This window comes from Argopecten irradians, chromosome 6, assembly GCF_041381155.1.
Source record: "Argopecten irradians isolate NY chromosome 6, Ai_NY, whole genome shotgun sequence".
Lineage (NCBI taxonomy): Eukaryota > Metazoa > Mollusca > Bivalvia > Pectinida > Pectinidae > Argopecten > Argopecten irradians.
The window spans coordinates 41,170,156-41,193,995 of record NC_091139.1 but is presented as its reverse complement, the minus strand read 5'-3'; the positions used below and the strand labels follow the sequence as shown (position 1 = coordinate 41,193,995).

The window sequence follows — 23,840 nt, the reverse complement described above, 5'->3', positions numbered from 1 at the left end:
TTCACTGGAAACAAGGAAACCCATGATGTCTTCTAAACCACTATCACAAGTGCACTAAACTGTGAGCGGATGGAGCGTGGTGTTTGATATACTCTCTGGATACTTCTGTGAGACTACAGTATTACAAGGAGACAAAATTTATCTATACTGTAGTCTTTCCAAAAATATTCATTGACATCTCCCAAACACACTACTCGTCACGTTATATTTTGCGAAGGCTTGTTCCTGGCCGGACCATATGAAACCAAAATCATCAACGGTCAACCTGACTGGTCACCCCAGTTGCCATGTTAGCATCGTCTTCCTTGTGGACGTGATGGCTGAGTGGATACAGCTCCTGACTGGACACACCAACTAACTAGGTATACGTTCCTGGATGATGATGAAGCGAAGTTGGATGACACATATATAAGTATAAGTACATGTATACATTGGTCTATTACAAAGTAAATTGCAGATTTGTTGGGTATCATGGTACAGTATCATGATGGTACAGTATCATGGTACAGTATCATGGTACAAAAATCTATGCAGATTGGTTATTTTCGTTGTTGTATTCCACATGGTAATGTATGTTTCGTTGTTGTATTCCACATGGTAATGTATGATGTTACAATTTTGATTGATATTGTTGTTCTCATCACAATATTTCAACTACATGTATAAGTACATATATAATTGTACCGACAAAACAACCATTAACATAGAGTCAATTGAAAGTATAATTTTATTTCTTAAAACTTTAAAAACAAAAAATACTGGCCAGTTGCAAAATAAAAACTTTCTTAGAATTCAACTAAAATTCCATCTGAAGAAAAAAGATTATTTGCTAATATGGTTTTGATTTCAATACATTTTGCTGAACATCTTTGGGACAACTGAACTATCATTACATCATAAAACAATAATTTTGGGACAACTTTCAACTATTTATCATTATAAAACAATTTCATCAAGAAGAGAACAATTTTTTTTCGTAAACCAAGAAAATGAACCTGTAGACTTTCTTACTAAGAGAGGACAAGAAATGAATGAGGAACTTACACTATTTGTATGACGCACCATTTTGACATACAGTATTACTATAAAAACAAGCATACCTCCTAAAGTTTGTAGAGGCAATGGACTTACATAGATACAATAATTTAACAAGTCACAAGATCACCCAAGGCTTATAATATGACAAGAAATAGAGACATTATCTTGTGACAATAAATAATACCAGGTATTCAAATGTAATTTTGAAATTTCACTTCTGTGATATTTAGAAGTGTTCCCCTTCAGAACCATTTTTAGGCATCCTGGATGCTAAATACAGCAGATAATGTTAGTGTAGCACACATATGTACCCCATCTTCCCACAGACACACACAATCAAACACACGCACACACACACTCACTCACTCACTCACTCACTCACTCACTAAAATCTTCATCTCAAGAGAATAAATTAACTTTCATAATTACATGCCAGACAATTTTAAATACATAGTTGCATATAATTTTTGCATGATGATATTTTTGGGAGTTCACAGAATTTTGTTGGATTCATGAAATTTAATCCACTAAATAATCAGTGACTGTAAAATTTTTAAAATGACTTTAAGCCTGATAACAAAATTGGTAAAAAAATTTTTTTTTTTTAAATTTTGATGAGAAGTTGTGAAATGGACTCGTGAAAATAACGCATGTACATTTTTCTTTCTTTTGTAAATATAAAAACAAACAATTGGACTGAGTATTACTGTGAGACAGAGGCCAGTAAGTCGAATATGTAATGTAAATACAACAGTTGGTAACATTTACAATACAGACGTAATCAATCATTGTTTATCACAGTTCACGATACTACGGAAGTAATAAGAAAAACAAAAACATTTAAATAAACATGATGTAAAGATGTAAAAATTAATTGTGTCATACCTAATATGGTAGCTGCCTCATTGAAACAAAAACATGATGATATTATGGACTTTGGTTATGGAATCATGATTTGGAGATACAACTCTATAACAGGGATCAGTTTCATCTGAATTTAGCTTTATAAGGAATTCCTTAAAGTGAACAGTAGGGCAAGGATGACTAAAGTCGGTAAAAATGGTGTGAATGTATCCAGTATAATTTTTTATGGAATAGAAAAATAAACTTTCTCGTCAGAATCTGTCTGCGTTAGTAGAAATTAATTTAAAGTATAGGAATCCTAAAATGTCCTCCCGGCTGACTATGTCTGTGGTTACATTTCCACGCAGCCTCGCTTTCAATGCTTTCAACTTTTCTTTATTTCGATGGTCAGAACTGGGAAACGTAAGCAGAACTTGACCGTCGTATTAATACGTGAGAACTTTTGGAAGGCCAATGAACGCATTTAGACTGGTTTTCTTTGCCCGACTATTCACTTTAACTTAAAATTCTCCATTGGATACAAAGTCATACAGAAGTTATGGATAGCTCCTTATCTTAAGATTTCCCATAATTTTGTATCAAATGCTTTTTTGTGGAGGATCTTAAGTTAAAGAATAATGATGAATTTGGGTCCAGGTATGATTTTCTCCATATTTTAGAGTCATGTAACAAATGGATATCTATATAATATGTCGATGTAATGATTGACGGCAATGTGACAACGTCCTTATCTTAAGCTGAAATCTCAAGTACACAATAGTTCAGTATTCAACATTTACTACATATCTATTACGGCAGTTTCCCCTCCAGTTATGACTTTGAGGGTTGTATGATGTCCAATGCCTTCAAAGTGTCCTATACTAAACGTAGGGTCCAATCAATGAACAAAATACAGGTATAATTTGCAACAGTTTACAACCGCACATTTTGAATATCAGCAACTATACAGTATGATATGACATGATGAATTTGACTGACAGCAAGGTTATCATGTGATCATCATCAGAACAGGTATTGCACTTTTTGATATGTTACATTAGAGTTATCTGCCCTTACTGGCAGGCCATACAGATCACATTACTAGGAAAAACACAGACTAGTGTGATGACAAACATCAGGAGTACTCGTCCATGCTGGTCTGTAACATCCGTCTCGTTAGGTCTAGTTTGTGGTAGAACTTCAGAACATCGGGGTTAGCACGTACACATGCTCGGTCAAAGTCAAGTACTCTCAATCCTTCTAAACTCTTGGCACGGGACAATGCTACATAGGCCTGGCCTGATTCAAACACTTTGGAGACTGTGATCTCTACACAATCTAACGTCATTCCCTGTGAAATAAATGATGGAAAAACTTGTATATTGTATAACATAAAATGTTCCTTATGTAGAAATTTATGGATTTCTTTGTTTCTGTGAACTGACAAATGTAAAAACATCAAACTTTGTTTTTACATTATTGTCACTATTCAGAATCCAAGTGAAGTGTACTGAAGAAGTAATATAACAATCTTCTCAAACAAAACAACATAACAAGTTACTGACTCAGCTTATCAATGTTAAAATGAGACAGCAAAAATTTGATGTTGCTGAGGTCTAATGCAGAAATTAGGTCAAAGGGACCTAATCTTTGTATATGAGGCTACCTCACCTAGGTACATGAACCCATGGCCCAGGTATATAATCTTTTGGCAAAAAGTCAGATATATAGAGGAAGGGTGGTCAGATACAAAACCACAGTCATCTCTGATTGTGAAAGGCATTTAATATTTCATATATTGTGCAATGATTTTAAGAACAATGATTATCATAGTTTCTAAAACTATTTTTGAGACTCACCTGACTTTTGTGTATGGAGATAGCCCAGGCCAGCTTTAGTGGAATCTGTTTCCTGGTGAGGTACACCGCCCCAGCGGCCTTAAATGTCCACCGCGCTGGTTTGATAACCTCCTCCAGTCCAGACAGAAACTTCACAATGGGGAGACCTAGAAAATATTATGTACAAATTTTACCTTAAACCGAGAACACCAATCTAATCAGGAAAGTGACCCCTTTACCTATCCCGTTAGGTTGTCAACAGGATATATAGAGAAGTGTTATTTGGATACCTGATAATACTAGATGATGTAGCTTGTTTCACAAATCTGGGAAACACACATCCAGTTTAACCTTATTTTGGTCTGTAATGCTCATTGATAATTAAAGGAAATACATTGTAGTTAGAAATAATGGTACATGAAACAAGATACCATTACACACCCTCTTCAATATGTATTTTTTTTAAAGAACAAAATAAGTTTTTAATAAAGTGTTGTTCAAGTGATTAAAGTACCTGTCAGTCCACCATTAGCTCAACTCTCAACACAAAACCATGTGTTATACTGGCCATACAATCAAAATACATTGTATACTATAGTTACCTTCACTGGTCATACAATCAAAATACATTGTATACTACAGTTACCTTCACTGGTCATACAATCAAAATACATTGTATACTATAGTTACCTTCACTGGTCATACAATCAAAATACATTGTATACTATAGTTACCTTCACTGGTCATACAATCAAAATACATTGTATACTATAGTTACCTTCACTGGTCATACAATCAAAATACATTGTATACTATAGTTACCTTCACTGGTCATACAATCAAAATACATTGTATACTATAGTTACCTTCACTGGTCATACAATCAAAATACCTTGTATACTATAGTTACCTTCACTGGTCATACAATCAAAATACCTTGTATACTATAGTTACCTTCACTTCCCTTTTCAAATCCAGTGATCAATCCTCTGGCCCCATTGACTAAGCCTCGATGTACCTCTAAGTTCTTAGCTAGCATTACCTGTGTAAAATAAAATTGTGGTGTCTTTACATGGCAATATAGGTCATACAAACAAATACAGGAGCCTCATCATCACCAGTCTAAAATTACCAGCTGTAGTACTATTAATTAGGAGCTTCATCATCACCAATCTAAAATTACCAGCTGTAGTACTATTAATTAGGAGCCTCATCATCACCAATCTAAAATTACCAGCTGTAGTACTATTAATTAGGAGTCTCATCATCACCAATCTAAAATTACCAGCTGTAGTACTATTAATTAGGAGCCTCATCATCACCAATCTAAAATTACCAGCTGTAGTACTATTAATTAGGAGCCTCATCATCACCAATCTAAAATTACCAGCTGTAGTACTATTAATTAGGAGCCTCATCATCACCAATCTAAAATTACCAGCTGTAGTACTATTAATTAGGAGCTTCATCATCACCAATCTAAAATTACCAGCTGTAGTACTATTAATTAGGAGCCTCATCATCACCAATCTAAAATTACCAGCTGTAGTACTATTAATTAGGAGCCTCATCATCACCAATCTAAAATTACCAGCTGTAGTACTATTAATTAGGAGCCTCATCATCACCAATCTAAAATTACCAGCTGTAGTACTATTAATTAGGAGTCTCATCATCACCAATCTAAAATTACTAGCTGTAGTAATATTTAGAGATCCACTTTCAAAGTCATTGGAATTCTAATAAATTGACAGTACCAGACCCACTTACATTGAATTCAAGGTTATAACATAGTAATTTTCATTCCTGTCAAAGTCATTGTAAGATGTTTGTAGCATGTGTGTAACAAACTATGCTTATAATAAAGTGATTTCAATAGTCCCCAGTGGTTCATTATAACTGGGCTTTAGTATATTTTTTCTCAGAGAGTGGAAAAACATTTAATGGTCTAAAATTCTTTTTTTCTACTAAAGATAAATCAATTCCAGCTGAAGTAGCTTGTTATACCTGTGTGCCTACTCTGAGCTCCAGTTTGTGTGGTACAGGACAGAGGCCATCAATCTGTTTGGAATATGATGTGTCATTATCTGTTGACAGGAATATCTTGGGTGTGGCTGAAAAACAAAAATTATGGGTATCTGACTGTATAACCAATGAAAGGTCTTACCACAATGAAAGGTCTTACCACAATGAAAGGTCTTACCACAATGAAAGGTCTTACCACAATGAAAGGTCTTACCACAATGAAAGGTCTTACCACAATGAAAGGTCTTACCACAATGAAAGGTCTTACCACAATGAAAGGTCTTACCACAATGTTGTCTTGATCACCAATTACCATCAGTGTCTTATCAGATAGGAAACCAATTTTTGATGATTGATCATATGAGGTAGCGTATTAGACCCTATAAGCGCCCCCCTCCTCCTTTTTGAGGCCTCAATATCAATTGCCTGGGCATATATAAAGACCAAAACTACACAAAACTGTATAGGTTTCCAATCATTTTTTCTTATTAAGTACCTTTTCATTTTTTTAACTGGACGGTTATTGGGTCGAATATGGTATCAACATCGATGATAATTTTTAACAATAGTGCCAGTTACATTCTACTTTCATTTTCACTTAGAGAGTACAGGAGTTTATGTCATTATTACTATTCAGCTATAACCTTACTTTTGTAAAGAGTTTTATTAATGCTTCCCTTATTGGATATGTTTTCTCCCTTGATGTGTTAGTTGCTGATGCTATAGTCATTGTATTAGAGACTGGTCAGTTGGACATATAAGTATTAGGGTTTGCTCCAAAGTTGAAATTTTATTATCGGTAGTTATATCAATTAAATGTCATGTCATTGTTAAAAAAATAGAATCAGTAGTTTATAACCAATTATATCCAATCATCAATGTTGAAATCTTAACCAATTCCCAACATTTAATTGAAAACCCCAACAAATTAACTGCCATTCATGTAATTTCACGATTTAATGCAGCTTTTGAGTTAATCTGCCCGAACACAGCTTTGAAAAAGTACCAAATGAATATTTATAATTAAAACTTTACCATTAAGTTTGCTCATCTGATACTTATTGATCTCGTCCACATCCTCTTTATGGGTACATAGTCTTGTTGCCAGGATACCATTTTTCTGAATATTGTGTTTGGATGTGGCTCGAAGTGTTGTTTCAACAAAGTCAGGACATCTGTTTAAAAGAAAAGATAGACTTCAATCTGTAACAGTTCGGAGTTGGTGATTGAGCTTTATATTTTCCATTTACTTTTAATATCTAAATGTTATAGCTACATATTCCAGGCATGAGACACCAAAGATGAAATAGCTGGATTTAAAAAGTAACAAAATAAAACCCCCATGATGCTCAGAGGGCCTGTATTAATTACTCACCTTGTTTAATTCAGTAATCGAGAATTAAGTATTCTGAGAAAAAAATAAATGAACATGGCGATGGTGGTTTAGAAAGTGAGCTACACAATGTTTAAATGGAGTTTTTACATAGTACGGGACATGACACCTCCAAAGGAGATTGTTGGTGAACACAGTTATGGGTAATGTGTACCACTACAAACGTAGATTTTGTGATTTTGGTTTGGTTATTGAGGTACCCTTTAGAGTTGAGACAACATTTAGAGTGAACAGGGAAATGTCTACCTAGACAATTTTTCGTAAAATTTCTTGATTCATCAGGCCATAACTTGGTTAATACTTGACCAATTTTGTTCATCAAGCACTTATTGGAAAATAAATCATTTCTCTTTAAGGCAAGATATGCGTCATTGGTGTATAGAGCCTGTTTCTTGAAAAAAATCATGGATTCTAAAAAATGGTCTGTTTTTCTCTACCGTTGAGTATAAATTATATGATGTACTACAAGAAATGTATATTAGATATCTTTTACACAGACAAATATGAGACTTACCTCCCGAGTCTGACATTCTGTAGGATACTAATGAAGTGATTGTCTGATTGTCGTTTCACCTCCGTCAACTCCATGTTTAGCTGGACACACTTTGACCAAGATTTCGCCTGTAAGATGTTAGCAGTATAAACAATCAAGATTTCTTTTTAAAATGATACTAAATTCATGTACTACAATCCACAAAGGAACAAGTTGGATTTTGAATAAGAACAACTTTAATATAAAGTTCTCTTTTGATGGTAAACATCATTATCCAGTTGAAACTCATTATCGGTTTTTAGCTGCCAAACTTGACACTAAACATTGAAGCTAACTTATTACACATGACAGGCTGTGATAACTTGAGTTTAACCACAATCTGGCTTACATGATATAGAAATTGGACTAGTTAATTCTGCCTGATTTTGAGTTTAGGTAAATCTGTACATAATACCTGGAAACAAAACTTCCTTCTGTCCGTCCCCTTGGTAACTGGTGGCAATTGTAGGAAATCTCCACATAGAATCAACTGTATTCCTCCAAAGGGGAGATCATTCTGCTTCACCACTCTGTCAAACAAAAGATGTACATGTACATGCTTAAAGAAAAAATGTACAATAGCCTAAACATCAGACATATTGATAAAAAATTGTTTTTCAGACAAAATGTAGAAATAGAAAGCCATTATTGCCTAGTATCAATGATGGTAATTTAGAAATGAGTAGACTTTTTAAAAGCTTTACAGATCTAGAGGGAATTATGATTGGGACAGTGTTAAGATATGACAATACATTAACAAATTCTTTGAAATGCTTAAGGGCTTTAGTGGTATAAAATAACTGAAAACAAATGTATGGTGGCATATTCAGTGTGTTCCCGCTACGCCTACATTCTATAACAATAGGTAAAAAGATCAAAGAAAGTGTAATTATAGTCTGTTTCATACAAGTTTCTGATACATGTACTTCGTCTACTTACCTGGAGTTTACCATGCGTGCATGTCGAATAATAGTAGTCAGTAGTTTAATAGAAATTATAGTAATAATTATAGTAGTTTACTAAATAATTCATCAATATTACATGTACATTATAGAATAGTCCTCGTGATGAAATATCATATTATAAAACATTTATTATGATTAATACATTAATGAAAAAAAAATGTTGAAAATTTCCTGCAAAAGTGTGTTGTAAAATGCACATTCTTACGGCATCACAATCTTCTTCATGAAAATATGTGATTTGTTATATCATATTCTCAAGAATTAAACCTGCAGTATGTACACCATTGAATGAAATATCACCTATAACACTCTCTAAGTCACATCATATACCATACCAGTTTGTATATGATGATTTGGAAAGAAGTTAAACTTACAAAAATATGCATGTAAGTAGGAAATATCATGTTGTATGCGTTCGATGTCAAGGTTTGTCATACCTATTTTTGCTGATTACATGATAGATGGTATTTTGCTAATTCCCTTATATTAGTCGCTGCCATAGGTTTCACATCATTTTTATTTTCTTATCTTTTTTTTTTTTTTTTTTACAAAATTAATGTTAGTTCTCCTTGTGAATGTATTTGCCGTCTATTTTATCAGAAAGTAGACATTTCATAAAAATCCGTATATTTTGTCATGGGTTGTATTACGTATGAACTTAATTAAGGACTACATGTATGGTTTTTGCCCTTTTTGTTTCACGAATACGTCATATTTCAAATTCCTAATTAAGGTTGAAATTCAAACATCGAGTACAAATTCCTTGATGCAATTAGATATAACGGTTGTATAGCATTGCGGCTGCAGTTTTTATGGTAACCATGCATCCTAATATGATATATATACATGTAAGTTACTTAAAAACAGAAACTGGAAATTTTGTCAATTATTTGATATGCTAAATATAGAAAACATAGTGCGCATCATTAAACAAAACTTATATTTATCTTATAAAGATGTAACTTAAGTGCCTGTATTTTTCAGTAAAATATTACATGTATGTACATGTGCATGTATTTAAAGCGAATAGTCGGGCAAGTGACTGTAAAATCGGTAAAAATGGTATTAATATATCCGGTATAATTTCTTATGAATTAGAAAAATAAAAACTTTCCGTCAAAATCGCTGTACATGGGAAGAAAATAATAATATCTATGGGAATCCTAAAAGTCCTCCCGACCGGCTATGAGTGCAGTTCAACCTTAACGCATGCGCAACACCCACCACTCTCCGTAGTAAACAAAACATGGCTACCGTAGTTTTGAACCAAAATGTTTCCGCAAAAACAACCAACTGACTCACCTAAAATGCGAAAGGAAAGGCAATGGATCAGCAACAATCCCAACAACTGACTCGGTAAACATTACAACGCATGGACAGTGTTAATACAACTTGTTATAGTGAAGAGAACAGTTCAAACGAGCACGCGGCTCCGGACCGCTACTGTACGTACCTAGGCCTACTACCCGGTACTCCCTGCTCAGCTGATAGTGAGTGAGTCTTCGTATTTTGATCATTATGTAAATAGTCCCTAGCAGTATTTTTTCATAAATGAGTGGTCACATATGGTCACATGTTTCATACCTGTTCCCCAATCGCGTAAAACGTAACCCTGGGGTAAAAAGCGGTTCTTTAGTGGGGCCTCTTTAGGGGTAATGAATGCCCTGTATATTTATAAAATGTACCGTTGTAATGCATGTACAGTTAGAATGTAACCGCTAGTGCATTATCAAGCTAAGATTTGTTTCAATTAATCTATAATATTATGCTACCGGTCAATTCATACAGTTCTGATGTATATATTTATAGATTTTTAATTTGTAAATTTTTGTTCTGTACATGTTCTGGTAGTGTTATACACATACATTGTATATAGGATTTACATTGTAGGTTAATTGGTAAAATTGTATTGTATATGTTCTGATATACACATATACATATGTACATGTAGGTTTTAGCTTGTTCTTTAGATATATTTGGAGGACACATACAGTATTATTTCTGGTCATAATAATAAATAGTGTTTGTACATGTGTATATGACAAACTTTACAGAGTTGAAATGTACTGCAGCCATGTATCATTTATAATTATTCTAAATTTTTGTTGGAACTATAGATAATGAATTTTGTATATTTTTTGAAACAATATTTGATTCTATCAAATGCATCAGTGAAACATTCACAACTTATAAAATGTTTTCTCTAAAATAAAAAAAAACCTGTAGAATGAACCTACATTTATTCATTTATATATATTTGAAATTGATCATTTCAATTTTTGTCACATTCAACAGATATAAAAAATTGTTGGTTCTTTTTTTCAGGCACCATGCATGCATAGTGACATGAATACATAAAGTTCATCCCTTGGACCTGTATACAAGTGTATGTATACATATACATACAATTAGCATCATATGAAGACTGAAGAATGTTGATTTGAGTGCTCTTGAAAGTAAACCTTTCCAATATTGACCTAGAATATCATGAACAGAACATTTAAACAGTATTAATTTATTAAATGTTCCTTTCAACTGTAATCATTAAATAAAATTATGATGCAATACTTTTTCATTGTTTAACTTTGTAGAAATATTTGTTTATATTAGTCCTCTAGATCCAGTGATTATAATTCTTGCATCCATATGCCTGCCCATTTGTTTGTCAGGGCTTGTGAGATAGCTTTTCAATTTACTTTTAAAATATAAGGATTTTTTTTTTACATATAGCAATATAGATACCATTGTCTTAGGATTTCTAAATTCTACTTTACAAGAGAGTAGACTCAACATATAAATAAAACCATAAAACTAGCAAGTTATCTGAAATGTTAAAAATCTTTTTGTCTGAACCAAATTTCACATTTATTGTCTATGTGTAACTTGTACATAGACCATTTATGTATTAATACTGTAGTAACGGTGATTACAAACACATAGTACTACATACTAAGTACTATGTACATCTGTCTTTGATTTGAGTTCTAAACAAAAAAGTGGTACCTATTGGGAAGTTGTGACTTGGGCAAAGGGTGAAATACAGAAGAAATAGCTACACATGGAAAAAAGAAAGATATACAGTACCATATGGATTCAAGTTGCTCCAAAAATCAATGAGACTAAATAACCAAAAAAAAAAGCCATGTAAACCCCAAATATGCAATGGCCAGATCAATGATAAAGCACCCTTCCACTTCCAGTTATCTGTAGCTATTCTATATTTCAACCCCCCACTCAAGTTACAACTTCCCAACCTCATGATTCTTCTGTCTTTTAGCCCCCCACCCCCCAACACACACATACCTGATTGATTGTCATGTTATTTCAGGTTCCTATTCAGGTATTATTCCTAAAAACCAAAAAGGGTATACACACTGTGTACTCTCAAAGGAGGGGAACCACTTCATTCAAAAATGGAATTTACAATTTCATCTTAATTTTGAAATTTTCAATTTAATTATTAATTACTGGACTATTAAAACAGTATAGAACCCCTCGGCTACAGACAAAGTACTGTGGTACACATTTCTCTTAATTAATTACTTTTCTTCAACTCAATCATCTTTTTCTCCAGAGCACAAAAAAGAACAGGAAACAACAGAAAAGGAAAGTAACATACATGTAGGCCTATATGTTTTCTGGAAATATATATGATGTGTTAATTCTCACAGCATAGGCCTACATGAATGTAAAGAATTAAATATTATCAATGTTTGAGAGAATTTCCTAGTTGTAATTCTATAGCAGCTACATGGAATGTACGTTTACATATATACATTGTACGATACATATACATCATAAAAGTTTTTTTCCTTCCAGCTGGACATTCATGTCATCTCTCTCCAGAACTCAAATATTGTTTACAAAAAAAACAACAACCAGAGACATAGATAATTTAATTAAATCTCTGCAAAAAACTACACGAATAATTGAACACATATATTGTACTTGTAAAATATCTATGTATGAGCTAATTTATTTTCACATCTTTGACAGCTACATGCATGGACGTTCTATGGAACGTTTTCGTGTGGTTTTAAATGGGAAATTATGTTACGATTATTTGTATTTAACCTTCATGATTCGGTTGATGTAAAATACGACGAATGCGATGCTGCAATAATTGCCCCTTGCCGGGGCCCCATCTCTGCATCGGCAAAATATTTGTGTCGATTTCCATGTACAAGATGCTTTTATCGAAAAATGATTACAAAGCATTGTCATTAATGTAAGAATAATTCATTTGCATCAAATGTATCATCTCAAAACAACAATTTGCATACCGCATTAGAGGTTTATCACACGAAACGAAACCGACACGACTGAGAAACACATGTCCATGTTGACATTTCCACGCAGCCTCGTTTTCAAAGAGTATGGCGAATTTATATTTAGAACTGTGCTAAATTTACACGGGACTTCCCCAAAATTTCAATGGTCAAAACTGGACACCGTAAGCAGAACTTGACCACCATTATGGTATACAATGACTTTTGGAAGGCCAAAGAACGCATTTAGACTGGTTTCCTTTGCCCGACTATTCACTTTAAAGCGAATAGTCGGGCAAGTGACTGTAAAATCGGTAAAAATGGTATTAATATATCCGGTATAATTTCTTATGAATTAGAAAAATAAAACTTTCCGTCAAAATCGCTGTACATGCAAAGAAAATAATAATATGTATGGGAATCCTAAAAGTCCTCCCGACCGGCTATGAGTGCAGTTCAACCTTAACGCATGCGCAACACCCACCACTCTCCGTAGTAAACAAAACATGGCTACCGTAGTTTTGAACCAAAATGTTTCCGCAAAAACAACCAACTGACTCACCTAAAATGCGAAAGGAAAGGCAATGGATCAGCAACAATCCCAACAACTGACTCGGTAAACATTACAACGCATGGACAGTGTTAATACAACTTGTTATAGTGAAGAGAACAGTTCAAACGAGCACGCGGCTCCGGACCGCTACTGTACGTACCTAGGCCTACTACCCGGTACTCCCTGCTCAGCTGATAGTGAGTGAGTCTTCGTATTTTGATCATTATGTAAATAGTCCCTAGCAGTATTTTTTCATAAATGAGTGGTCACATATGGTCACATGTTTCATACCTGTTCCCCAATCGCGTAAAACGTAACCCTGGGGTAAAAAGCGGTTCTTTAGTGGGGCCTCTTTAGGGGTAATGAATGCCCTGTATATTTATAAAATGTACCGTTGTAATGCATGTACAGTTAGAATGTAACCGCTAGTGCATTATCAAGCTAAGATTTGTTTCAATTAATCTATAATATTATGCTACCGGTCAATTCATACAGTTCTGATGTATATATTTATAGATTTTTAATTTGTAAATTTTTGTTCTGTACATGTTCTGGTAGTGTTATACACATACATTGTATATAGGATTTACATTGTAGGTTAATTGGTAAAATTGTATTGTATATGTTCTGATATACACATATACATATGTACATGTAGGTTTTAGCTTGTTCTTTAGATATATTTGGAGGACACATACAGTATTATTTCTGGTCATAATAATAAATAGTGTTTGTACATGTGTATATGACAAACTTTACAGAGTTGAAATGTACTGCAGCCATGTATCATTTATAATTATTCTAAATTTTTGTTGGAACTATAGATAATGAATTTTGTATATTTTTTGAAACAATATTTGATTCTATCAAATGCATCAGTGAAACATTCACAACTTATAAAATGTTTTCTCTAAAATAAAAAAAAAAACCTGTAGAATGAACCTACATTTATTCATTTATATATATTTGAAATTGATCATTTCAATTTTTGTCACATTCAACAGATATAAAAAATTGTTGGTTCTTTTTTTTCAGGCACCATGCATGCATAGTGACATGAATACATAAAGTTCATCCCTTGGACCTGTATACAAGTGTATGTATACATATACATACAATTAGCATCATATGAAGACTGAAGAATGTTGATTTGAGTGCTCTTGAAAGTAAACCTTTCCAATATTGACCTAGAAGATCATGAACAGAACATTTAAACAGTATTAATTTATTAAATGTTCCTTTCAACTGTAATCATTAAATAAAATTATGATGCAATACTTTTTCATTGTTTAACTTTGTAGAAATATTTGTTTATATTAGTCCTCTAGATCCAGTGATTATAATTCTTGCATCCATATGCCTGCCCATTTGTTTGTCAGGGCTTGTGAGATAGCTTTTCAATTACTTTTAAAATATAAGGATTTTTTTTTACATATAGCAATATAGATACCATTGTCTTAGGATTTCTAAATTCTACTTTACAAGAGAGTAGACTCAACATATAAATAAAACCATAAAACTAGCATGTTATCTGAAATGTTAAAAATCTTTTTGTCTGAACCAAATTTCACATTTATTGTCTATGTGTAACTTGTACATAGACCATTTATGTATTAATACTGTAGTAACGGTGATTACAAACACATAGACTAAAATGTAGTATGTAGTACTATGTACATCTGTCTTTGATTTGAGTTCTAAACAAAAAAGTGGTACCTATTGGGAAGTTGTGACTTGGGCAAAGGGTGAAATACAGAAGAAATAGCTACACATGGAAAAAAGAAAGATATACAGTACCATATGGATTCAAGTTGCTCCAAAATCAATGAGACTAAATAACCAAAAAAAAAAGCCATGTAAACCCCAAATATGCAATGGCCAGATCAATGATAAAGCACCCTTCCACTTCCAGTTATCTGTAGCTATTCTATATTTCAACCCCCCACTCAAGTTACAACTTCCCAACCTCATGATTCTTCTGTCTTTTAGCCCCCCACCCCCCAACACACACATACCTGATTGATTGTCATGTTATTTCAGGTTCCTATTCAGGTATTATTCCTAAAAACCAAAAAGGGTATACACACTGTGTACTCTCAAAGGAGGGGAACCACTTCATTCAAAAATGGAATTTACAATTTCATCTTAATTTTGAAATTTTCAATTTAATTATTAATTACTGGACTATTAAAACAGTATAGAACCCCTCGGCTACAGACAAAGTACTGTGGTACACATTTCTCTTAATTAATTACTTTTCTTCAACTCAATCATCTTTTTCTCCAGAGCACAAAAAAGAACAGGAAACAACAGAAAAGGAAAGTAACATACATGTAGGCCTATATGTTTTCTGGAAATATATATGATGTGTTAATTCTCACAGCATAGGCCTACATGAATGTAAAGAATTAAATATTATCAATGTTTGAGAGAATTTCCTAGTTGTAATTCTATAGCAGCTACATGGAATGTACGTTTACATATATACATTGTACGATACATATACATCATAAAAGTTTTTTTCCTTCCAGCTGGACATTCATGTCATCTCTCTCCAGAACTCAAATATTGTTTACAAAAAAAAAACAACCAGAGACATAGATAATTTAATTAAATCTCTGCAAAAAACTACACGAATAATTGAACACATATATTGTACTTGTAAAATATCTATGTATGAGCTAATTTATTTTCACATCTTTGACAGCTACATGCATGGACGTTCTATGGAACGTTTTCGTGTGGTTTTAAATGGGAAATTATGTTACGATTATTTGTATTTAACCTTCATGATTCGGTTGATGTAAAATACGACGAATGCGATGCTGCAATAATTGCCCCTTGCCGGGGCCCCATCTCTGCATCGGCAAAATATTTGTGTCGATTTCCATGTACAAGATGCTTTTATCGAAAAATGATTACAAAGCATTGTCATTAATGTAAGAATAATTCATTTGCATCAAATGTATCATCTCAAAACAACAATTTGCATACCGCATTAGAGGTTTATCACACGAAACGAAACCGACACGACTGAGAAACACATGTCCATGTTGACATTTCCACGCAGCCTCGTTTTCAAAGAGTTTGGCGAATTTATATTTAGAACTGTGGCTAAATTTACACGGGGCTTCCCCAAAATTTCAATGGTCAAAACTGGACACCGTAAGCAGAACTTGACCACCATTATGGTATACAATGACTTTTGGAAGGCCAAAGAACGCATTTAGACTGGTTTCCTTTGCCCGACTATTCACTTTAAAGCGAATAGTCGGGCAAGTGACTGTAAAATCGGTAAAAATGGTATTAATATATCCGGTATAATTTCTTATGAATTAGAAAAATAAAACTTTCCGTCAAAATCGCTGTACATGGGAAGAAAAAATAATAATATCTATGGGAATCCTAAAAGTCCTCCCCGACCGGCTATGAGTTGCAGTTCAACCTTAACGCATGCGCAACACCCACCACTCTCCGTAGTAAACAAAACATGGCTACCGTAGTTTTGAACCAAAATGTTTTCCGCAAAAACAACCAACTGACTCACCTAAAATGCGAAAGGAAAGGCAATGGATCAGCAACAATCCCAACAACTGACTCGGTAAACATTACAACGCATGGACAGTGTTAATACAACTTGTTATAGTGAAGAGAACAGTTCAAACGAGCACGCGGCTCCGGACCGCTACTGTACGTACCTAGGCCTACTACCCGGTACTCCCTGCTCTAGCTGATAGTGAGTGAGTCTTCGTATTTTGATCATTATGTAAATAGTCCCTAGCAGTATTTTTTCATAAATGAGTGGTCACATATGGTCACATGTTTCATACCTGTTCCCCAATCGCGTAAAACGTAACCCTGGGGTAAAAAGCGGTTCTTTAGTGGGGCCTCTTAGGGGTAATGAATGCCCTGTATATTTATAAAATGTACCGTTGTAATGCATGTACAGTTAGAATGTAACCGCTAGTGCATTATCAAGCTAAGATTTGTTTCAATTAATCTATAATATTATGCTACCGGTCAATTCATACAGTTCTGATGTATATATTTATAGATTTTTAATTTGTAAATTTTTGTTCTGTACATGTTCTGGTAGTGTTATACACATACATTGTATATAGGATTTACATTGTAGGTTAATTGGTAAAATTGTATTGTATATGTTCTGATATACACATATACATATGTACATGTAGGTTTTAGCTTGTTCTTTAGCTATATTTGGAGGACACATAACAGTAATATTTCTGGTCATAATAATGAAATTCGTGTCTTGTAACATGTGTTTATGACAACTGTTATCAGGAGTTGATAATGTACAGCCGCCATGTCATCATTTATAATTATTCTACATTTTTGTTGGAAATAACTATAGATAAATGAATTTTTGTATATTTTTTTGGAAACAATATGTGAATCTCTCTCAAAAGCGATCAGTGAAACATTCACAAACTTATAAAATTGTTTAATCAAAAATAAATAAAAAAACTGTAGAATGAACCTACATTTATTCATATTATATATATTTGAAAATTGATCGATTTCAATTGTTGTCACTTCAACAGATATCAAAAACATGTGTTCGGTTCTTTATTTCCAGGCAACATGCATGGCATAGTGGACATGAATTAGCATAAAGTTCCATCTCTTGGACCTGTATACAAGTGTATGTATACATATACATACAATTAGCGTCATATGACAGACTGAAGAATGTTGATTTGAGTGCTCTTGAAAGTAAACCTTTCCAATATTGACCTAGAAGATCATGAACAGAACATTTAAACAGTATTAATTTATTAAATGTTCCTTTCAACTGTAATCATTAAATAAAATTATGATGCAATACTTTTTCATTGTTTAACTTTGTAGAAATATTTGTTTATATTAGTCCTCTAGATCCAGTGATTATAATTCTTGCATCCATATGCCTGCCCATTTGTTTGTCAGGGCTTGTGAGATAGCTTTTCAATTACTTTTAAAATATAAGGATTTTTTTTTACATATAGCAATATAGATACCATTGTCTTAGGATTTCTAAATTCTACTTTACAAGAGAGTAGACTCAACATATAAATAAAACCATAAAACTAGCAAGTTATCTGAAATGTTAAAAATCTTTTTGTCTGAACCAAATTTCACATTTCATTGACGCTATGTGTAAACTGTACATAGACCATTTATGTAACTTAATACTGTAGTAACGGTGATTACAAACACATAGACTAAAATGTAGTATGTAGTACTATGTACATCTGTCTTTGATTTGAGTTCTAAACAAAAAAAGTGGTACCTATTTGGAAGTTGTGACTTGGGGCAAAAGGGTGAAATACAGAAGAAATAGTACACATGGAAAAAAAGAAAGATTATTACAGTACCATATGGATTCAAAGTTGCTCCAAATACAATGAGACTAAATAACAAAAAAATAAAGCCATGTAAACCCCAAATATGCAATGGCCAGATCAATGATAAAGCACCCTTCCCCTTCCAGTTAATCTGTAGCTATTCCTATAACCTATACCTGTCATATGGAACATATCATGTGGGGATTAACAGACGTCCCGAACCTATACCTGTCATATGGAACATATCATGTGGGGATTAACAGACGTCCCGAACCTATACCTGTCATATGGAACATATCATGTGGGATTAACAGACGTCCCGAACCTATACCTGTCATATGGAACATATCATGTGGGGATTAACAGACGTCCCGAACCTATACCTGTCATATGGAACATATCATGTGGGGATTAACAGACGTCCCGAACCTATACCTGTCATATGGAACATATCATGTGGGGATTAACAGACGTCCCGAACCTATACCTGTCATATGGAACATATCATGTGGGGATTAACAGACGTCCCGAACCTATACCTGTCATATGGAACATATCATGTGGGGATTAACAGACGTCCCGAACCTATACCTGTCATATGGAACATATCATGTGGGGATTAACAGACGTCCCGAACCTATACCTGTCATATGGAACATATCATGTGGGGATTAACAGACGTCCCGAACCTATACCTGTCATATGGAACATATCATGTGGGGATTAACAGACGTCCCGAACCTATACCTGTCATATGGAACATATCATGTGGGGATTAACAGATCGTCCCGAACCTATACCTGTCATATGGAACATATCATGTGGGGATTAACAGACGTCCGAACCTATACCTGTCATATGGAACATATCACGTGGGGATTAACAGACGTCCCGAACCTATACCTGTCATATGGAACATATCATGTGGGGATTAACAGACGTCCCGAACCTATACCTGTCATATGGAACATATCATGTGGGGATTAACAGATCGTCCTGAACCTATACCTGTCATATGGAACATATCATGTGGGGATTAACAGATGTCCCGAACCTATACCTGTCACATGGAACATATCACGTGGGGATTAACAGTCGTCAGGAACCTATACCTGTCACATGGAACATATCACGTGGGGATTAACAGTCGTCTGGAACCTATACCTGTCATATGGAACATATCATGTGGGGATTAAAAGACATCCCGAACCTAAACCTGTCATATGGAACATATCATGTTGGGATTAACAGTCGTCCAGAACCTATACTTGTCATGTGGAACATATCATGTGGGGATTAACAGACATCCAGAACCTATACCTGTCATATGGAACATATCATGTGGGGATTAACAGTCGTCCAGAACCTATACCTGTCATGTGGAACATATCACATGGGGATTAACAGTCGTCCAGAACCTATACCTGTCATGTGGAACATATCATGTGGGGATTAACAGTCGTCCAGAACCTATACCTGTCATGTGGAACATATCACATGGGGATTAACAGACATCCCGAACCTATACCTGTCATATGGAACATATCATGTGGGGATTAACAGTCGTCCAGAACCTATACTTGTCATGTGGAACATATCATGTGGGGATTAACAGTCGTCCAGAACCTATACCTGTCATGTGGAACATATCACTGGGGATTAACAGACATCCCGAACCTATACCTGTCATATGGAACATATCATGTGGGGATTAACAGTCGTCCAGAACCTATACCTGTCATGTGGAACATATCACATGGGGATTAACAGACATCCCGAACCTATACCTGTCATATGGAACATATCATGTGGGGATTAACAGACGTCCCGAACCTATACCTGTCATATGAAACATATCACATGGGGATTAACAGTCGTCCAGAACCTATACCTGTCATATGGAACATATCATGTGGGGATTAACAGACGTCCCGAACCTATACCTGTCATATGGAACATATCACATGGGGATTAACAGTCGTCCAGAACCTATACCTGTCATGTGGAACATATCACATGGGGATTAACAGACGTCCCGAACCTATACCTGTCATGTGGAACAGAACATATCATGTGGGAATTAACAGACGTCCCGAACCTATACCTGTCATATGGAACATATCACATGGGGATTTACAGACGTCCAGAACCTATACCTGTCATGTGGAACATATCATGTGGGGATTAACAGACGTCCCGAACCTATACCTGTCATATGGAACATATCATGTGGGGATTAACAGACGTCCCGAACCTATACCTGTCATATGGAACATATCATGTGGGGATTAACAAACGTCCCGAACCTATACCTGTCATATGGAACATATCATGTGGGGATTAACAGACGTCCCGAACCTATACCTGTCATATGGAACATATCATGTGGGGATTAACAGACGTCCCGAACCTATACCTGTCATATGGAACATATCATGTGGGGATTAACAGACGTCCCGAACCTATACCTGTCATATGGAACATATCATGTGGGGATTAACAGTCGTCCCCGAACCTATACCTGTCATATGGAACATATCATGTGGGGATTAACAGACGTCCCGAACCTATACCTGTCATATGGAACATATCATGTGGGGATTAACAGACGTCCCGAACCTATACCTGTCATATGGAACATATCATGTGGGGATTAACAGACGTCCCGAACCTATACCTGTCACATGGAACATATCATGTGGGGATTAACAGACGTCCCGAACCTATACCTGTCATATGGAACATATCATGTGGGGATTAACAGACGTCCCGAACCTATACCTGTCATATGGAACATATCATGTGGGGATTAACAGACGTCCCGAACCTATACCTGTCATATGGAACATATCATGTGGGGATTAACAGACGTCCTGAACCTATACCTGTCATATGGAACATATCACGTGGGGATTAACAGACGTCCTGAACCTATACCTGTCATATGGAACATATCATGTGGGGATTAACAGACGTCCCGAACCTATACCTGTCATATGGAACATATCATGTGGGGATTAACAGACGTCCAGAACCTATACCTGTCATATGGAACATATCATGTGGGGATTAACAGATGTCCCGAACCTATACCTGTCATATGGAACATATCATGTGGGGATTAACAGACGTCCCGAACCTATACCTGTCATATGGAACATATCATGTGGGGATTAACAGACGTCCAGAACCTATACCTGTCATATGGAACATATCATGTGGGGATTAACAGACGTCCCGAACCTATACCTGTCATATGGAACATATCATGTGGGGATTAACAGACGTCCCGAACCTATACCTGTCATATGGAACATATCATGTGGGGATTAACAGACGTCCCGAACCTATACCTGTCATATGGAACATATCATGTGGGGATTAACAGACGTCCCGAACCTATACCTGTCATATGGAACATATCATGTGGGGATTAACAGACGTCCCGAACCTATACCTGTCATATGGAACATATCATGTGGGGATTAACAGACGTCCCGAACCTATACCTGTCATATGGAACATATCATGTGGGGATTAACAGACGTCCCGAACCTATACCTGTCATATGGAACATATCATGTGGGGATTAACAGATGTCCCACACCTATACCTGTCATATGGAACATATCATGTGGGGATTAACAGATGTCCCGAACCTATACCTGTCAAGTGGAACATAACATGTGGGGATTAACAGACGTCCCGAACCTATACCTGTCAAGTGGAACATATCATGTGGGGATTAACAGACGTCCCGAACCTATACCTGTCATATGGAACATATCATGTGGGGATTAACAGACGTCCCGAACCTATACCTGTCATATGGAACATATCATGTGGGGATTAACAGATGTCCCGAACCTATACCTGTCATATGGAACATATCATGTGGGGATTAACAGATGTCCAGAACCTATACCTGTCATATGGAACATATCATGTGGGGATTAACAGACGTCCCGAACCTATACCTGTCATATGGAACATATCATGTGGGGATTAACAGACATCCCGAACCTATACCTGTCATATGGAACATATCATGTGGGGATTAACAGACGTCCCACACCTATACCTGTCATATGGAACATATCATGTGGGGATTAACAGACGTCCCGAACCTATACCTGTCATATGGAACATATCATGTGGGGATTAACAGACGTCCCGAACCTATACCTGTCATATGGAACATATCATGTGGGGATTAACAGACGTCCCGAACCTATACCTGTCATATGGAACATATCATGTGGGGATTAACAGACGTCCCGAACCTATACCTGTCATATGGAACATATCATGTGGGGATTAACAGACGTCCCGAACCTATACCTGTCATATGGAACATATCATGTGGGGATTAACAGACGTCCCGAACCTATACCTGTCATATGGAACATATCATGTGGGGATTAACAGACGTCCCGAACCTATACCTGTCATATGGAACATATCATGTGGGGATTAACAGACGTCCCGAACCTATACCTGTCATATGGAACATATCATGTGGGGATTAACAGACGTCCCGAACCTATACCTGTCATATGGAACATATCATGTGGGGATTAACAGACGTCCCGAACCTATACCTGTCATATGGAACATATCATGTGGGGATTAACAGACGTCCCGAACCTATACCTGTCATATGGAACATATCATGTGGGGATTAACAGACGTCCAGAACCTATACCTGTCATATGGAACATATCATGTGGGGATTAACAGACGTCCCGAACCTATACCTGTCATATGGAACATATCATGTGGGGATTAACAGACTCCCAGAACCTATACCTGTCATATGGAACATATCATGTGGGGATTAACAGACGTCCCGAACCTATACCTGTCATATGGAACATATCATGTGGGGATTAACAGACGTCCAGAACCTATACCTGTCATATGGAACATATCATGTGGGGATTAACAGACTCCCGAACCTATACCTGTCATATGGAACATATCATTGGGGATTAACAGACGTCCCGAACCTATACCTGTCATATGGAACATATCATG

General features: G+C 35.4%; 1 protein-coding gene across 1 annotated transcript in view; it reads right to left on the bottom strand.

Annotated features, from left to right (window-relative positions):
- Positions 1-720: 720 nt before the first annotated feature.
- The window catches only part of LOC138326519 (ATP-dependent DNA helicase PIF1-like), a 27,534-nt gene continuing 4,414 nt past the window's right edge, over positions 721-23,840 (bottom strand). Inside the window, exons 4-11 of the mRNA XM_069272617.1 lie at positions 8,609-8,675; positions 8,085-8,199; positions 7,652-7,758; positions 6,780-6,919; positions 5,727-5,833; positions 4,674-4,761; positions 3,741-3,886; positions 721-3,232 (exon numbers count right to left, since the gene is read on the bottom strand). Of these exons, the coding sequence (XP_069128718.1) occupies positions 3,017-3,232; positions 3,741-3,886; positions 4,674-4,761; positions 5,727-5,833; positions 6,780-6,919; positions 7,652-7,758; positions 8,085-8,199; positions 8,609-8,675 (986 nt within the window). The 3' untranslated portion in view covers positions 721-3,016. The remainder of the gene's footprint in view (positions 3,233-3,740; positions 3,887-4,673; positions 4,762-5,726; positions 5,834-6,779; positions 6,920-7,651; positions 7,759-8,084; positions 8,200-8,608; positions 8,676-23,840) is intronic.